The sequence below is a fragment of the Xenopus laevis genome, chromosome 7L (genome assembly GCF_017654675.1).
Source record: "Xenopus laevis strain J_2021 chromosome 7L, Xenopus_laevis_v10.1, whole genome shotgun sequence".
Lineage (NCBI taxonomy): Eukaryota > Metazoa > Chordata > Amphibia > Anura > Pipidae > Xenopus > Xenopus laevis.
Window position 1 is genome coordinate 117761465 of NC_054383.1, and position 18936 is coordinate 117780400.

Sequence of the window (18936 nt, forward strand, 5' to 3'; positions counted from 1 at the left end):
TGCTTTTTTGGGAGATGCTTTATTTAGTATGTATCTGATGTAAATATCAGAATGCCATCTGAAAACCAAATATGATTCCAGCCCTTGGCTAGTGACTGGAACTGGTGAGAGGCAGTACTGTAAATAATAATATATCAACCTATTTTCCAACTGCTTTTTTCTGCAATGCCCCCCAGGCCCATTGTTTTAATCAATATAAATGTTTTGAGAAAACATAATAGAGTGATATAATCTGCTTAAAAGCCAACAATATCAGGAGTTACAGCTACTACTTTGAAGCCTAACCAGGGTGGGACTAGGGCAGTGGGACACCAGGAAAAAATCTGGTGGGCCCCACTGACCCAGACTTGATCCCTGCCCTTGGGGATGCACCCTTGCCCCCCCCAATCATGGCTGCAACAAGATAAAATGAGGTACATGCGGGGGGCCAGAGGGGGGGTTGTGCTGTTGCAGAGGCCCAGAGGCAGAACAAGGTTGTGGCTGGGTGTGTTGGGCCCAGAGGAGGAGGGGGATTGTGGCTGGGGATGGGGACCCAGGGGTATAGGTGTGCAGGTCCCAGAGGCGACAGCCCCAGTGGGTTTCAGATCCCCCAAGTCTGACCCTAACCCTAAATTCATTGGGCCCCTATGGCTCAAGCAGACCAGACTCAACTTAGCAATGGTTGAAATTTTCTCTTTAGGGGCTTCAATACAATTATGACAAAGTTCAATTGATGTTTAACTACTAATAGAAATGTAGTAGTAAATTATCACTGCAACTCCATAATAACATTTTGGTGACAAAGATCTGATTATCGGTGGGTAGTAGAACATTGACCTCCTAGGCTCGCCCAGATAATCCAGGGTCCACATTTTAGCACTGTGTGATATAAATTGTGCTAAATGGGATTGGTGTAGAAGAAAATACCAGCAGCACACTGAAATAAGTTGTAATAGTGCATGAAAAAGAATTTATTGAGCCCACATCATACAAAAAGGCAGCTTTTGAGCCTACTAGGCCCTTTAGGTATGCCCGAAACATTGTCTTTTTGTATGATGTGGGCTCAATAAATTCTTTTACAACTTATTTCAGTGTGCTGCTGGTATTTTCTTCTATTGATATGACCCTGTATGCAGAAGTGGGTCCTCCAGTACAGTACCTTACACAACAAAAGTGTTTTTCTGGGAGGTGAGCACTTTACAATAGTGAAATGGGATGGGCGTGGCATGGCTCTATGATGGAACCAACCATGGGGCCAGGTGAATCTGACATTGATGACTTCTATAACTTCACCTTTGGTGTTGTTTAGGCTAAAATAGATATCAATGTGTTATAGATAGAAACAACCTCTAAATAAGCCCCTTAGATTCAGTGATTTTAAAAAAAAAATCTACGTTTACAGGGCAATAAACAATATACAATGGCATCTTCTCACTGTCAGCCATAGTAACTGATGACGGCACAGCAAAAAAAAGGGTCTAAATAATTCAAATTAGAAGCTCTCCCAATTCTTGGAAATCCAAGGTTACTTTAACATAAATATTACATTTTTCAGAGGCTAAGATAAAAGTCAGAGGGGATCTAAAGGGATGCCCTGAGGAAGCTAAACTCTTTGTCCTTGTAGCCCATGTCCTGCAGAGGATCCTCACACTGGGTATCATTCTCAGTTTGCTTAGATCGATTCCCAGCAACTGTGCCGTGTCTTTCATTGTCATTCCGCTGGAGGGATCTCCCTATTCCAGTGCACCCTCTGTCCTGCTCGGCTGCCCATCAAATCCTGTGAAGCGAGATCATTTAATTGGTCTGTTTCATGTGCTGGGTCAGTGGTTTTCCCCAACCCCTCACCCTCTGTCGCATCTGTCAGCTTTAATAAGCATCTAAAATGAGATATTAATGCAATTCCGCTGAACCTGAGCCACATTGCCCGATTCCCAGACCCTTCCGCCTTCCCTATTGACATGTTTATCTCTCTGCCAGTTGGGAGTCCAAATCTGTTAGGAGCATGGAAAATATGAAAAGTGCTTCATAGTCAGCTCTATCTAAAATGCAAATTCTATTAAAGGGAAATGGATGGGTTTTCACAGATATTGCAGCTGTGGATCGTAAAAATGCATAATAATCTGTGATTTAATAAAGCGACCCTTAAGGAATTCCAGCAGAGCAAGCTTCAGAGATATCCTATCAGTAACATAGTCAGTTTAATCAGTCACCCGGTCACTTAAACCTCCGGTGCTAATGATAGTGACACCCTGGGAGATTATTGAGCTTGTCCAAATGTGTAGAACTAATAATATCAGCTTTTTATTAAGGATGTTAAAAGTCTCAAGGAGTTTGATGACATATAAGCAGGCCATGTACTATTATACAGGTATGGGACCTTTTATCCAGAATGCACAGGACATGAGGTTTTCCAGATTAAGGGGTCTTTCTCTCTCTCTCTGCTAAAAAATCGTTTAAACATTAAATAAAGCCCAATAGAATTGTTTCACATTCAATAAGGATAAATCATATCTTAGTTTGGATCAAGTACAAGCTACTGTTTTATTATTACAGAGAAAAATGACAGATAGTGATGGGCGAATCTGTCCCATTTTGCTTTGCCAAATGTATAGACCAGTTTGGTAAGATTCTTTAATATGCCACTTGATATGATGTAAACTATCTGTTGCTTAAATGTTCATTTTGGGGGTAAAGTTTTCTTTTAAGTCTGCTAGAAAATCATGTGAACATTAAATAAACCCAACAAGGATTCATTATATCTTAGTTGGGATCAAGCACAAGCTACTGTTTTATTATTACAGAGAAAAAGGAAATCATTTTTAAAAATTTGGATATTTTAGATAAAATGGAGTCTATGGGAGCCTTTCCATAATTCGGATAATGAGTTTTACTATAATGACTAAGCAATAGCATGCAGATGAGATGCTAAATGGTGAGCAAGCAAAGTCATGCAGGTCCTATAAGTTAATTATGATTTTTTTTATCCACTGCAACTTTTTCCATGGAGCACCATCTTGGTCAATATTTCTGTTGTTGGTTATTTTCACTGCTTCTTATTGAACATATTTGGGGGTGGGCTGTGTCTTTTCAGGGACTGAGTGATTTTTGCTCCAATCCAGATGGATATGTGATGAATCAGACTCAAATGATTACAAACATTAACCCTGGTAAGTATCTACAATAGCACACCTATCTGAAGTCATCCTATATATATATATTGTTAGGTGTATGCCCAACATCCATACCAAGGAGATGAAGCTAGTGGCCTTCCAGATGTTAAACTTCTGTCTGGCACAATGTCATAGGGTGCCTGATGCAGTGACATGTTTTCTGTGTAGACACCAAAAGGCACATGCCTAGGGCAGCAGCTTTCTTGCCTGCCTATATATTAATAAAAATCCACAATTTATTTTTAATTGGCCAGAGAATAGCAGCTGGATCCAACAACAGAGCTTGGAGTACCCCTGATCAGCACAAAGAGGCATTTGCCGATTGGGTAGGGGAAGGGGAGGTCACAAGCTTCTCAGCCCCAAAACAGTCACTTGCTGCCATGTGTTTCCCATGCATTTGTGTGTTACCAACATACAGGAATTTTACAAAATACAATTTCCTTCTGGGTCCATTAATGGCAAGGCAGAGAGGTGGTAATGAATTTTAGCAACTGCTCAGCGTCCCAGCTGACACACACTGGTGTGCCTTGCTCCATAAGTAAGTAGCTGCTTGTTATATTTTGGGCAGTCTTTTCTTGTCAATTCATTATGCAGGTTTACATTAGATATATCCAAATAAAGTCTTCAATCAATGTTTTAATGTCTGTTTCTTTCAGATATTTTACAGTACTATATCTCCTGTAACCAGGATGTGGCCAATCCCTTCCGCCAGGTATTACAACAAGCATGCTGATATCTTGAGCTTTCTTGGAAGAAAAAAATGAGAAAATAATAAAAGACATACATTTAAGAGGAAACTGAGAGCAGTCATACTTACTACCTTGGGTGCAATGCGGGTGCAGAGCAATTAAGTCACGGGGTGGGGTGATGGAGTGGCATTCGGCGTTTGGCTGAACGTTGCGCCAATCTAGGAGAGTCCTGCCCAGTTTGGAAAACCAGGCAGGTAGTTTTGACCTGGGCAGTCCTGAAACCAGACTGTACGGGTCAAAACTGGAGGAACTAAGAGGGGTGGCAACCCCAGGAATGAAGGAGGCCCCTGCCCCATACAGCTTACAGTCTAAGTGGGTGAGTGACTTACAGACACAAATAGGAATGGAGAGCCTCAAAAAACAACTCAAATTGAAACATTTTCATTTTTCTTAGAACAGTTTTGCTTAGAACATTGACTTCTGCTTGAACTCGCAAGCTTTTAGATGTTTTAGAAATCACTGTCCTAAAGTTGTTCTCTGCATCGATTAACTATTACTCCACTGCTGCAAGTGGCCACAACCGTTACACTAAACATGTTGACTGGTGAAAACCCTATATTGATTAGGGGGCCCATTTATTTTGCTAGAGTGAAGGAATAGAATAAAAAAAAACTTCGAATTTCTAATTTTTTTTGGCTACTTCGACCATCGAATTGGCTACTTTGACCTTTGACTACGACTTCGAAACGAACGATTCGAACTAAAAATCGTTCGAATATTCGACCAATCGATAGTCGAAGTACTGTCTCTTTAAAAAAAACTTCGACCCCCTACTTTGCTGCCTTAAACCTACCGAAGCTTAATGTTAGCCTATGGGGAAGGTCCCCATAGGCTTTCTAAGTTTTTTTTGGTCGTAGATTTTTTCGCATTATTTGCAGTAAATCCTTCGACTTCGATATTTGAAGTCAAAGGATTTACATTTGGCAGTCGAATATCGAGGGTTAATTAACCCTCAATATTCTACCATATGTAAATCTGCCCCTAAGTGTAGTGGGTCATTCACAATATGATACATGCTCAAGGGGTGGATAATATTAATATAATGCTATGGAAAGAATTGAGTGGGGCTCTTTGGCAGGTTGAGGGGCAAAAAAGATCTGATGGGAATTGTGGACCATGGATTTCCATTTGGACACCCCAATTATAGACTTGACGTTTGTCACGTAATGGAACAGGGACTTGGCAAACCTTCACCTGTGACAATTAGTTGGAAGTGGATGAGACTTAAGACTGAGCTTTATTTATAAATATTTAGATGATATTAGCTCCATAGTGGTGCAATTAGACTACCGTATGTAGTACCATTTTCACTGCACTACTTTACATTAACAGATTTTTCCTTGCACCCTATTTTCACATTGCAGAGGTTAACCACATCTCAGCGGGCTCTATCCAACATCCATTCTCAGCTCCATGGCCTGGAGAGAGAAGCTGTCCCTCAGTTTCCCACTGCAGAGGTAACAACATCGATTTGCTCCCAATGTAATTACAAAATTCTCATTTTCTGCCCAGGCTTTTTATTGCTTTTACATTTATGCCTAATAATTAAATGGAACTGCTAAGAGGCACAATCCTTTGGGATTATCCTGGTGGTTGTTAACATATGTGTTCCCTTCCAAGCCAAAGCTGACCAAGCTAAATAACTGAAATGGTTTCAACCTTCAGCATCAGCTTAATTCTATACAAGCATGTTTTTTGCTTTTAATCAGTTTTTTTCCATGAAACAGAAAAACTTACTGGCGGTGCAAGGGATGCTGAATACAACTGAAGGCAATTTCCATCACCTTGTGGCTCTTCTGAACTGCAGGGGGCTTCATAAGGTGAGACCGAGGGTGACCCTCTCACCCCCCCATTATTTGGCGTTGGAGGGTTTGGGGTATCTGGCGGCTGAATAATTCCTTTTGCTTTTGTGTATCCTATTGAAGCTTTTTCCTGCAGGGGTGCTACAAAGCATGTTATTTGCCCGAATAACATTTTATTCAATAGATTACCAAATGCTTCTTTAGCTGTAATGTGGATATTTGCTGAGGTCAGGGCCTGTGAAAAATTTGGAGCAAAGCTTCTTCATTTTTTCAGGATGCAACCTCTGCTCCACGCTGATAGATTCAATGGCACATGGAACTGTTTTATCATTGCAGTGTTCATCAGCTGTACAGCAAAGAGATTGACGGGATACTGTCATGGGAAAACGTGTTTTTTTTTCTTCAAAAGTGCAGTTCGAACAGACTTCTACACTGAAATCCATTTTTTAAAAGAGCAAACAGATTTTTTTATATTTAATTTTGAAATTTGACATGGGGCTAGACATATTGTCAGTTTCGCAGGTGCCCCTAGTCATGTGACTTGTGCTCTGATAAACTTCAGTCACTCTTTACTGCTGTACTGCAAGTTGGAGTGATATCACCTCCCCCCCCAATCAAACGACCAATGGGAAGGTAACCAGATAACAGCTGCCAGGTAGATTTAAGAACAACACTCAATAGTAAAATCCAGGTCCCACTGAGACTGATTCAGTTACATAGAGTAGGAGAAACATCAGTCTGCCTGAAAGCAGTTCCATCCTAAAGTGCTGGCTCTTTCTGAAAGCACATGACCAGGCAAAATGACCTGAGATGGCACCTACACACCAATATTACTACTAAAACAAAATACACTTGTTGTGTTAGTAATGAGATTTTACACGGTAGAGTAAATTATTTGGAGTGTAAACAGTGCAATTTAGAGATAAAAACTACTCCTTAAAAATCATGACAGAATCCCTTTAATGGGATTTCGAATTTGTAAACTGTGCCGCAATAAAGGAGTCCTCCTCTTTAAATAAAGGAGTCCTCTCCAGTGTAACGTGCAATAAGAGGAAGTGGATAGTGATGGGCGAATTTGGGGTGTTTCACTTCCCCCAAAAAAAAAAAAAAGTGAATTTTCCGTGAAATTCGCAAAACGAAGCAAAATTCCCGTTTTTTTGGATACTGGCGTCCGTTTTTGGCATAATGCCGCCGGCGGTTTCGCGAATAAATTCGCCCATCACTAGAAGTGGATCAAAGCTGATAGAACCCATAAGTATGGTATGATGTTCTGTTCTGACATTTTCCCAAAATTTGGGAAATGTGCAGTGTTTGAAGTTGGTGCAGCTGTAACTAGGTGGACCTGTGAAGATCATAGATTATCCTACAACTTCTACATTTTCTATGTGGAATGTTGGGCTCTGATATGGGGTGTTTTGAAAGTGTTGGTTGATTTTTTCTGGTCACTATAAAATGAAACAGTAAAAAAAACCTTTTTAGAATGAGACATTGGGACCTGGGTACATAGGTATTAACTGACACCAGTACTTCTGACAAGTTCTAATGTCACATTGATGTATCCATGTAACTTTTGGCTGGTGCATGGCCTGTATGCTCTGCAGTGACACCTTGTCTTTGCATTATTCCAGGACTATGTGGATGCTCTGAAGGGACTTTGCTATGATGGCATGGAAGGCATACTCTTCCTTTTACTCTTTTCTTTCCTTTCCGCTCTCTCCTTCACTGCTGCCGTCTGCAGTTTGCCCCGGGCATGGAAACGCTTTCAGAACAGGTGAGGGAGACAGGCCTCAATATTCAAATATTTATTATAGTAACTGTGAGCTAGTTGAAATTTCAAACCTGGATGCAGAAATAACCAATATTCTCGGTATGATAGTTCTTTGGTCAACACGCATGAACAAATTATTTTACAAAACTGTGTATCTGACTTATCAGTTTCTATAAAGTGTATGTGTGGCCAGCTTAAGATTTATGGCACATATTGTTTATTATTTTATCCAGGGAAGGTTGCACTGATTTGAATAATAGGCTGGAATATGAATAGGAGTGGCCTGAATAGAAAGAGGAGTAATAAAAAGTAGCAATAACAATAAATGTGTAGTAGTGACCCCCATTTGAAAGATGGAAAGAGTCAGAAGAAAAAGCCAAATAATTCAGAAACCTAAAAAAAAATGAAGGCTGGTTGAAAAGAATTGGTCATTCTATAACATACTAAAAGTTAACTTAAAGGTGAACCACCCCTTTAATATTAAAGGCAGACCGAGACTGGCAATTGCTATAAGTGTCAGCAAGTCTGTTAAGCTGGCCATAAACGCAAAGATCCTCGATTCGTATGATTTTCGGATCATGTGTGGAGTGTCCCGACATTTATCTTGCCATGCCGATCGCTCGTTCAGTCGATCAGACAGGTTAACGATCATATACGAGCATGTATTGCCGATCTGACGAACTTCAGTGGGAGACTGTTACTGTCAGCTTTGTGGGACATAAACTTTCCTGATTTGTTCTTTATTGCTTTGTTTGATCTGAATGGTTGGTGGCAGGTCGGGAGATGAGGACCTACGATTGTTCGTCCGATATCTTTGCGTCTATGGCCAGCTTTACTTTTTGGATTATCTGTCATATGGACCCATAGTGTCCAAAGTAGACAGACCTGACTATAAATCATCAGTGAATTGAAATTACAGCCTATAGTGGGCACAGTTACAGGTGATGGGAGTTCAAAATCCTGAACTTTTGTTTTCCCCTCTTCTGCACTAAATAATGTTACAACTTGATCCCGAGCTTTATATTGTATATCTCTCCTCTTTGTTTCAGGGACCTGGATTATGATGACATGGACGAGGATGATCCATTTAACCCTCAGGCACGTAGAGAGATGCTCCACGTGACAGGCAGGCCTCACCTGCCCAGTTTCTATAGCTACAGCAGTAGCTGCGACAGTCACAGCAGCCTGCGGGTCTCCGCCCCGCCAATTTCCAACGCCCCCGTCTCACAGTACATGTGAGTAGCTGCAAAGCACAGGCCGGCAGCCACATGGGGGCTTTTTTTTCTTTTTGGAAAGACTGTTCTTTCTATTTGGTTTCTGTAAATGTTAGAGGCCCAGATCTATAGCAACCAATCAGCAGGTTACATTTACCTGTCTGCTGTTTGAAAAAAGACATCTGATTGGTTGTTGATCCCATTATGGCATAACATGGTTATGTTATTTGAGGGCCCTGCTTCTTACCTTTGGATCCCGGGATGTTTCTGAACCTCAACCTCTAAGCATGCTTTAAACCCTTGCTTGAATAATGGTGGGACCAGCAACACCTGGGGACCAAAAGTTAAGATTAAACAATCCCATAATCACACTGAACAAATGGGAAGGAGCATAATCTGTGTCTCCAATCAAAAGGACATTGTGCCAAGAACCTTCTTTTGCCTCCACTTTCTTTATTCCCATATAAAACTGTTGGGGAGAATTGTAGCAGTCTAAATGCCTCTCGTGCCTGCACCTTTCACTTGAATAGGAAAAGAGCTGCCTATGGCAAGAGTCAAGGCAATAAGGCAGGGAGAATTTGGGAGCTGAATGTGAATATTGATTGGCAATTAAAATGAATGCTGATTGGCTGCAGCTACATTTTGCCTGTGCCAGTCCTCTCTGAGATCAGTGCCATGTTCCACAGCCCTAGGAGCTGTTATGCCCACTATTACTCTTCTAAATGTCTTCTATGACCTGTATTAAGTCTTATTATGATATTGCAAAGCTCTAAGGGGCAGATTTATTAGGGTCAAATTGAAAATTCAAATTAGAATTATGGTCAAAACTCGATTTGAGTTTTTGAAAAAAAATTCGAATTTGATTTTCGAGATTTATCAAACGCTGGCCCTTTAAGAATTTGAATTTGACTATTCGCCACCTAAAACCTGCTGAATTACTGTATAAGTCAATGGGAGAGGTCCAGTGACCAATTAAGAGATGTTTGTAGCCTTCCTGACATTCAAGGTTTTTTTTGGAGAAAAAACTTGAATCAAGTTTGGTCGAATTCTAATCTAATTCAATTCAAATTTTTGGTCGGTAAAATTCGAGTTTAACATATTATATTTTTTTCATAAATAGCCCCCCAGTCGAATTTAGAATATATTAGAATTTAAAGGAGTTTATAAAAAACTCTTCGAAATTTGACCCTTGATAAATGTGCCTTTAAATGTGTAATAGAGGTTCCAGACCCATATACTGATATTTGACAGTGTAAAGAAGCTAAGAAACACAAGTCTACAGTAGCCTTCTTAAGAAATGAAAAATTTTAATTTGACCTGACATTTAGGGTGTTATATATCAAAATCAAAATTTTTCTGATTTTTTAAATAGAAAGAGCCCAACCAACTAGAATCCACGATTTGACCTTATTTATTATTTGAAAAAGCTCAATTTAATCAGTTTGGGTAAAAACTCGAATCGCTAGATTTTTGTCCCCGAAAAGCCTGAATTTTTTGGATTTTTGCCTGAAAAGCCCAAAAAGGTCAGATTTTTGGGTTAGTTTCGGGTTAGTTTCAGCGCAGACCACAGAAACTTCAAAATAGTATAGCGACCTCTGCCATTGACTTATACACAAGCTTGGCAGGTCTGAGATGGCAGATTTTTGCTGCATAGGGCTTTAATAAATCTCAAAAAATTTGAGTTTTGACCCAAAAAGCCCAACTTGAGTTTAGTAGATAATTGACCACAAGATGCTGTCTGTAGTAGAACCTCAAGCATTACACTCCTTAGTAAGCAAAACCTGGCCACTTTGTATGCATTGATGAGAGGGTTTTCTAGGCACACAGAATAGTGATGAGAGGGTCGACATCGCACCCCCATTTGCAGTGGCAGGCGGGTCCGGGTCGAGCTCTTCTTCCTGCTCTCCCCGCCCACTACCTCACACTGCCAGCTTCCGACTTCCACTTTTATAGCCGTGCGCCTGCTCAGTCCGCCCCTTTTGTGACGTAATCGGCAGGGCGGGTCTATAAAAGGAACCCGGAAGTCAGGCACCGGCGGGCGCAGGTGGTGGGAGGTCAGGATAGGAAAAACCCGACACGCACATCACTATCACAGAACACATGAGCTTCCATTTAGGGAAATAAATAAATACATTTTTTGGTTGTTGTTATGAGTGTTTGTTTTTTGCTTCGTGTTACTTTTAGGAATCAAAGCGCTTTGTTCAGTGGCAATCCTCGATTTGAGAATATTCCTTTGACTGACAGACAGTCACCGCCCCCTTCGGTAAGATTCATTCATTAATTTTTTTTAAATCTGCCATATAGTTTTAGAAGCTAAATAGAATTATGATACAGGTATGGGACCTGTTATCCTGCTCCCAGTGTCGCCAGACTGGTGACATTTTGGGCAGGTGCATGATTTTAAGGACAGGGTGGGTGATGTTTGGGCCCATTATTTTGGGGGGTGGGGTTATGACATGGTTATAAGCGATTGACTAGTTGCCAAACCATTCAGTTTAAAAGCACTGTGTGGATGTCCTAATTTGCCATGTAGTATTAGTAGCTCATTCAATTGTTACATTAGCTGAGAAGTCAATGTGCCTGCAAGTCCATCCCAGTAAGGAATCTCCTTGTATCAAACCATTTCAGAGATTTGTTGCCTGTAAGACTGCATGTGACTGGATGTGGAATGCATCTAATCCATCGTTTCTCTGGGGATTTGGTGAAATTCCCAGGAGTTTCTGCAAGAATCAGCCGCCTTGTTTCCAGAGTGATTTTAATGCCTGTAGGACATCTAAACTAAGAAAGTTATTGCTCACAGTCAATAACATGCTCCTAATAAAAGATGGTTTAGATCAACCTGACTCAAGGGTCAATATGCATATAACAATCAGATGTTTTGTGAAGGGTTCTGCATGCAGCCAAATCCTTAAATAAAACGTTCTGTGGATCCTTTTAAAAATTGTTGTGGTCCTCTATAAGAGGCCCCAAATGATTAACTACCCAGCACAATATAACAGCACTCCCAATACTTAAAAAAGCATAAGGTTTGAGTGACTAGAGGTGTTGGCACTCTCCCATCTGACCACTATGTGAAAAGCTTGTCTTGCCTTGACCTAGGGTTGACCATACACATACAGGTATGAGATCCGTTATCCTGAAACATGTTATCCAGAAAGCTCCAAATTATGGAAAGGCCATAGACTCCATTTTAATCAAATAATCCAAATTCTTGTATGTATATATGTATATTTTTATTTGTATAGCGCTCCTTAAGGGCAAGGCACTGTACAGCAAATTAGTAGTAAAAAACAAGGCTTCACTGCATTAATAAGTAACAATAAGTGCATTATTAGAAATACAATTCACAGAAATATAAAATATAATTAAAATACAGATTAAGTGCTCGGTGTCAAGGAGATAAAAGGATTGAGGACGCTACCCCGTGGGGCTTACAGTCTAAATAGGAGGGTAACTTACGGACACAATTCGGAGTGGTATTAAATAGCTGTAGGTTTCCTTTTTCTCTGTAATAATTAAACAGTAGCTTGTACTTAATCCCAACTAAGATATAATGAATCCTTATTGGAAGCGAAACCAGCCTATTGGGTTTATTTAATGTTTACATGATTTCCTTAAGGTATGAAGATCCGAATTACGGAAAGATCCATTATCCAGAAAACCCCAGGTCCCTAGCATTCTGGATAACAGGTCCCATACATGTACTAACAAAATTGTCCAAAACACTTTGTACAATTTTTGTTTGTTTTGTATGGCAATCCCAGCCGTCATCGATGCATTACAGATATCACTTGGTTCATTGATCAGACAGCTTTGAGGATGTATCATGCACCCAGGGCTGTATTTAGGTGCCATAAGCACTGGGCTTCAGTCTGCTCCCTTTCCTCAGCAATAAGCACATGCACAGAGGAACCATATACCCTTAATGTGGCCATAGACGTAACAATAACGATCTTTCTTGGAAAAGATCTTTCCAAGAAAGATCGTTCCTTTCAATACACACGTGTAGAGCTGAATCGTCAGATATACAGGTAGAAACAATAGAATTCTACCTGTATCTGATGATTCAGCACTAACAATGGCCGATGTTTGGGTGCCTTCAAAGGCACCCGATCCAAATTTTCCGTCCAGCCCGATCGACGAGCCGATATCCAAGTCTTCTGCCAATATCGGCCAGCTCTTTTCCCACCATACACACACCAAATATTGTACGAAATTTTGTTTCGTACTATATTATCTGTGTGTCTATGGCCACTTTTAGCTCAACCGCCAGATTTAGCTGTGCGTATCTGGCACCAGGCTGGGATTGTTTTCCTGTAAAGTTTTTAGCATATAAGCACCCAAGGGCCTCCCCTCTAAAGCTGACACCCTAGTCATGGTATCTCCAGTGTCTATGTGATAAATACAGCCCTGCATGAACCATATCTGCCAGTGCATAATGCATCGGCGGATAAGGAAATAAATAGGAGCTGCAGCTCCAAGCGGAACAGAAATGCGGCCATACCTTGTATAGCCAGTGCCACTTTTACTGGAAGGCACCAAGCAGGGTCATCTCATGTATGTCTGACACTCACAAAGCAGCAAACTGTGCTATAAGAAAGCTGTTTGCAATTAACCAAAATCAGATTGGGCGTCTTCTAAACTTAACTCCTGCCCCCAATGCTTCCCACTATATGTTCTCAAGAATAACCATTACTTTGGGCTGATTTATGTGGCTGCTTCATTAGAGAGAGCTTAGCAAACAAATAACTAGCTTACCAAATGAAAAGCAGTCAAACAGCAGGTTGGTACATTTCAATTTTTCAAGCTCCTGCTAAAAAAAATAGTTTCTGATTTAAAGTGCAAGCTAACAGCAGGCAATAATGGACATAGCTGAACTAGAAATGACATTTGCTGGAATGTGACAGATGGGAGTTCTGAGGATAAAGCGCTAAGGTCAAATAAGGAACACAGACATAGCAAATGAATTGCCTAGAGAGGAGGGCAGATGGGGGAAAGTCTCATCCATGAATCCAAAGGCCATAAAACAGACTGACTGGCAAATACAGATGTGTAGTAAATGACTCCTGCAAGAGTTAGAGATAGAGGGCCCCTGGCCAATGCTGAATTATTGGGGGCCCACAATTAGATTAAAATATAAAAAAAGAAAAGTCACACATGGTGCATTGTCACACTTAAAGGAGAAGGAAACCCCCCTGGGTGCAAAAACCCTCCCCCCTCCCCTGTGTTGCTTCCCCACCCTCCTCCCCCCTGGCCTACCTGTCCCGCTGGGCTAATGCCCCTAACTTGTTACTTACCCTTTTGCGCAGGTCCAGTCCACGGAGTTTACAGACGCCATCTTCTTCCACACGATCATCTTCCTGCTTTGGCCGGCGCATGCGCAGTAGGAGCATTTCGCCGGTACGGATCTACTGCGCATGCGCCAAAAGTCACAAAGTGAAATCAGAAAACTTTGTGACTTTTGACGCATGCGCAGTCGATCTGTACCGGCGAAATGCTCCTACTGTGCATGCGCCAAAACGCCGGTCAAAGCAGGAAGAAGATTGCGTGGAAGAAGATGGCGTCTGTGAACTCCGTGGACTGGACCTGCGCAGAAGGGTAAGTAACAAGTTAGGGGCATTTGCCCAGCGGGACGGGTAGGCCAGGGGGGGGAGGAGGGAGGGGAAGCAACACAGTGGAGGGGGGAGGGTTTTTGCGCCCAGGGGGTTTCCTTCTCCTTTAACAAGCAAATTAATTCCAATTTTTAAAAGGGTGGTTCACCTTTGAGTTAACTTTTTTTAGTATGTTATAAGGAGGCCAATTATAACTTTTCAATTGGACATCATTATTTATTTTTATATGACTTTTATATGACTTTTTCTTCTGACAGCTTTGAAATGGGGGTCACTGACCCCATCCAAAAAACAAATGCTCAATAAGGATACAAATGTATTGTTATACCTACTTTTTTGTTACTCGTCTTTCTATTCAGGCCCTCTCCTATTCATATTCCAGTCTCTTATTCAATGCATGGTTGCTAGAATAATTTTGAACCTAGCAACCACATTGCAGAGCATTGCAAACTGGAGAGCCGCTGAATAAAAAGCTAAATAACTCAAAAACCACAAATGAAAAATTACAACGGATTGCTAATTGTCTCAGAATATCACTCTTTACATCCTACTAAAAGTTAACTCAAAGGTGAGCAAGCCCTTTAATTAAATAGGTTGCACATTTGAGAACTAGTGGCTCTCTGTAAGGCCACAAATTTATTGTTATTGTTACTTTTTATTACTTATATTTCTATTCAGTCCTTCTCTGATTCATTTACCAGACTCTCGTTTAAGTCAATGTTTGGTGGCTAGGGTAATTTGGACCCTAGCAACCGGATTGCTGAAATTGCAAATTGGAGAGCTGCTGAATAAAAAGCTAAATAACTCAAAAAGCACAAATAATAAAAAATGAAAACCAATAGCAAATTGTCTCGGAATATCACTCTCTACATCATACTAAAAGTTAAGGTGAACAACTCCTTTAATTTTAGACAGGGATACCAACCACGTGTCTAATTGTTCTTTTCTTCTTCCCTTATGTGCCGGATGGCTGTTCCACATACACGGGGTCACCCAGTATTCTCCCAGCATGCGAACATCTTTTATAAGTGCAACCCAGGAAGAGACTGACACACCCTGCCGAACCGACGTGGCACTGCCGAACTGACGTGGCATTCTAGTACAGATCCTTTTGCTGAAAATACCTTCCCTCCCTCGTTTTTGACTAACAAACAAAATAAAGACTGAGCTTTTGTGCTCTTGATGGCGTTGGCAGGAACATTCGGACACTGGAACCAATCGGTGTCCCCTTTGTATTCAATCCCATTACTTCTCTGTGGTGCCGCAGCCATTTTTGTCTGACCGGTTTCTCGGTTTTTCTATTTTTGTATTAGTTCATGTTTCGTTTACCTCGTCAGACTCTTACCACTTTGTTTTCCTTGTATAACATCCACTGGACCTACCGAGTGACCTCCAAAGGGGCACCATGGGGCGTTCATACAGAAGAGTTCTTTAGGAAGCCATACAGAGGATGCCAAGTGAGAGGGGAACTTTTAATTATAGACAAGAATAAAAAGGAAATCATGAAACTAATATTCTGTGTCTAAAGTCCTGTTACCCCAACATGGGATGTAAATGCCAGCAATAATACCCCCTGACTGGCAGATGGAAAATACATTACATGGGAGTGACGAGGAAGCTGAATGAGCCTAGAATTAAGAACCAAGGACTTTGCTGGAGCATAATGCTCTCCTTCAAACTTGGATTGATTTTTAATTAGAACGTCGTTAACACTAACTCATATTTTACAATGACTTGAAATAAAAGGGAAAAACACTTTATTTTATATGCATTTGTTTTTGGCTGCAGTTTAATGATAGGATTCTTTTATGTAGAAAATACGGACTTTACTATAATATAAATTTACTATATATATATATATATATAGAGTCATTTAGGTAGGGACATCATGAGGGTTGTATAAAAGCACATAATTGTATTAAAATGTCTCTATGCAAGGTTTTAGTTCCAAAATGATGGGCCTGGCTCTAAGGGGCGCTAAACTGGGGGATGTGGAAATTAAGTTATGAAGGGCAATTAGAGTGAGACTCTAGAATGCATATTTATTGTACAGGTGTGGGATCCGTTAATCGGAAACCCATTACACAGAAAGGCCAGCTCCCATAGCATTTAAAATTAAAAAATACAAACTTTTAAAAATGATTTCCTTTTTCTCTGTTATAATAAAACAGTAGCTTGTACTTGATCCCAACTAAAATATAATTAATACTTACTGGAGGCAAAACAATCATATTGGGTTTAAAATAATGTTTTAAATGCAGACATAAGGTATGGAGATCCAAATTATGGAAAAAACCCTTGTCCAGAAAACCCCAGATCCCGAGCATTCTGGATTATGGGTCTCATACCTATATTTGATATGCCAGCACTATAAAGGTTGAATAGTTATGATCATGATAAAGGAGGGACTGACCAAGGCTCGAACCCAAGAACTCTGAAATCTGGTTGCTGCTTTGCCCAATCTGAATGCCCACACTCCCTGCTAACAAACATTATTAGAAAAATAAAAAAAATGGACTCTGCATTTCTGGGTGTCAGCTGCTCATTTGAGCAAAAGCGTTAAGATTCTTCATGTATAATGCAAAGAAATTTTGGCAATTCCTAGGCTGTTGGTAGAAGAGAAGAGCAGTATAGATAAAGTTTCTTAGCCAGTCCGCCCGCAGGAAATTACAAAATTGGAAAAATATCAGTAGTAGCAGTAGTATGAAGGTTAGTATGAAAAGCAAAATTAAATGGATACTATTGCTGGAAAACATGTTTTTTTCAATACAGATCAGTTAATAGTGCTGATCCAGCAGAATTCTGCACTGAAATCCAATTTTTAAAAGAGCAAACAGATTTTTTTTATATTTAATTTTGAAATTTGGTATGGGGCTAGACATATTGTCAGTTTCCCAGGTGCCCCCAGTCATGTGACTTGTGCTTTGATAAACTTCAGTCACTCTTTACTGCAAGTTGGAGTGATACCGACCCCCTTCCCTCCCCAGTAGCCCATTAGCAGCCTATGAACAGAACAATAGACAGTTTACCAGATAGCAGCTACCTGACACCTCTGCTGAAGGCATTGTTTGCTTCTTTCCTGCTTGGGTGCTATTCTCATATCTACCACTAGGTGGGGTGCACTTTTAGCACTGCAAACACGACCCATGTCTTGGTATAATACAATAGGAATGGGAGAAACAATAGTTTTCTCAAAGCAGTTCCATCCTGAAGTGCTGACTCCTTCTCAAAGCTCAGAATCAGGCACAATGTACTGAGTTGGCTACCTCCACACCAATATTACAGCTAAAATACATTTGTTGTTTGAAGAATAACATTTTATATGGTAGAGTGTTTTTTTTTTGCAATGTAAACAGTGACAGAATGACAGAATCACTTTGAAGGGGTAATACACCTTTATGCTTTTAGTATGATGCAGAGTTACAGACAATGATATTCTCAAACAAGTTGCTCTTCATTTTTAGAGTTTAGCTTTTGGTTCAGTGGCTTTCCAGTCTGGAATTTCAGGAGCTATTTTGTTGCTAGGGTCTGACTTAACCTAGCGACTAGAATGAGGTTTGAGACTGAAAGATGAATGGAGCATGGCCTAAACAGATACTGTATAAGAAATACATAAAAAGGGCATGTAATGGCAAAAAAATAAAATCCCATTTTTACTTTCTTTAATGAAAAAGGAACCTATCTCCAATATACTTTTATTAAAAAATGTGTACCATTTTATAAGAAACCTGACTGTATGCAGTGAAATTCTCCCTTCATTTACTGCTGTGGATAGGAATTGTCAGACGGTCCCTAACTGCTCTGCAGGGAAACAATCATACTTATGAACAGCCGGGGGAGCCCCGCCTTACTTCCCAGCCATGCAGAACTCAAGCAGCTTTGTTTGTTTCCCTGTAGAGCAGTCGGCGACTGTGTAGAGATTTGTATTGGATTTTATTTTTGTCTTTACATCCCCTTTACTGTTTCCAACTCCAGCTGCAGGGACAAAGATCATGGAGCCAAATTTAAACAGATAAACTTTGATTCTATTTGGAGGATTATTTTGCTGCAGCCACTGGTTCTGCAGAGTTGGAGAAAGTTTGTATTAAACAATACAAAAACTATAAAATCCACATTAGATTACATGACAACACAGGACCCAGTGCAGTCCGCCTATTCTGATTAGTAATCAGTCTTACTGTGGTGTTTATACAAATGGCCGGTAGATGTCACTGTGCTCAAGACTTATACTGTGCATACTTTCTATACAGCTTGTGGTGTTAGAGTTGCTTCCTGTTGTATAATGGCTGCATGAGTCTGCTATTAAAGCACTGTTATACTCTATTCATCCTCGGCTACCCAAAACATAACACTTGCTGTATCTGTTTCTGGCAGATATTATTTGACTTGTGCTGTTTTGATCATGTATGACGATCCCTAAGCAGCCCAGACCACACTGAGCATGTGCACAGTCTTGGTCTTGCAAAGATGTTTAACAAAGTTACAAGATGGTGACTCCCTGTGGCCAACTTTGAAAGCATAAATCATTTGTTTGATTAGGCTTGTGGTGCAGTAAGTTCATGTTTATATTCAGTATACAAAATACAGCATTTCTAGCCTTATTCTATTTTAGACTTTACTTCCTCTTTAAAGAGCACCTGCC

At 40.4% G+C, this 18936-nt stretch overlaps 1 protein-coding gene across 2 annotated transcripts in view; it reads left to right on the forward strand.

Moving 5' to 3' along the window:
* Window positions 1-16054, forward strand: part of ttyh1.L (tweety family member 1 L homeolog) — a 91385-nt gene extending 75331 nt beyond the window's left edge. Inside the window, exons 7-14 of one of the 2 annotated variants that reach the window (XM_018224552.2) lie at window positions 3071-3146; window positions 3806-3861; window positions 5263-5355; window positions 5626-5718; window positions 7329-7471; window positions 8518-8703; window positions 10867-10945; window positions 15292-16054. In XM_018224552.2, the coding sequence (XP_018080041.1) occupies window positions 3071-3146; window positions 3806-3861; window positions 5263-5355; window positions 5626-5718; window positions 7329-7471; window positions 8518-8703; window positions 10867-10945; window positions 15292-15381 (816 nt within the window). In that variant the 3' untranslated portion in view covers window positions 15382-16054. 2 annotated transcript variants of the gene reach the window in all.
* The last annotated feature ends 2882 nt before the right edge of the window (window positions 16055-18936 follow it).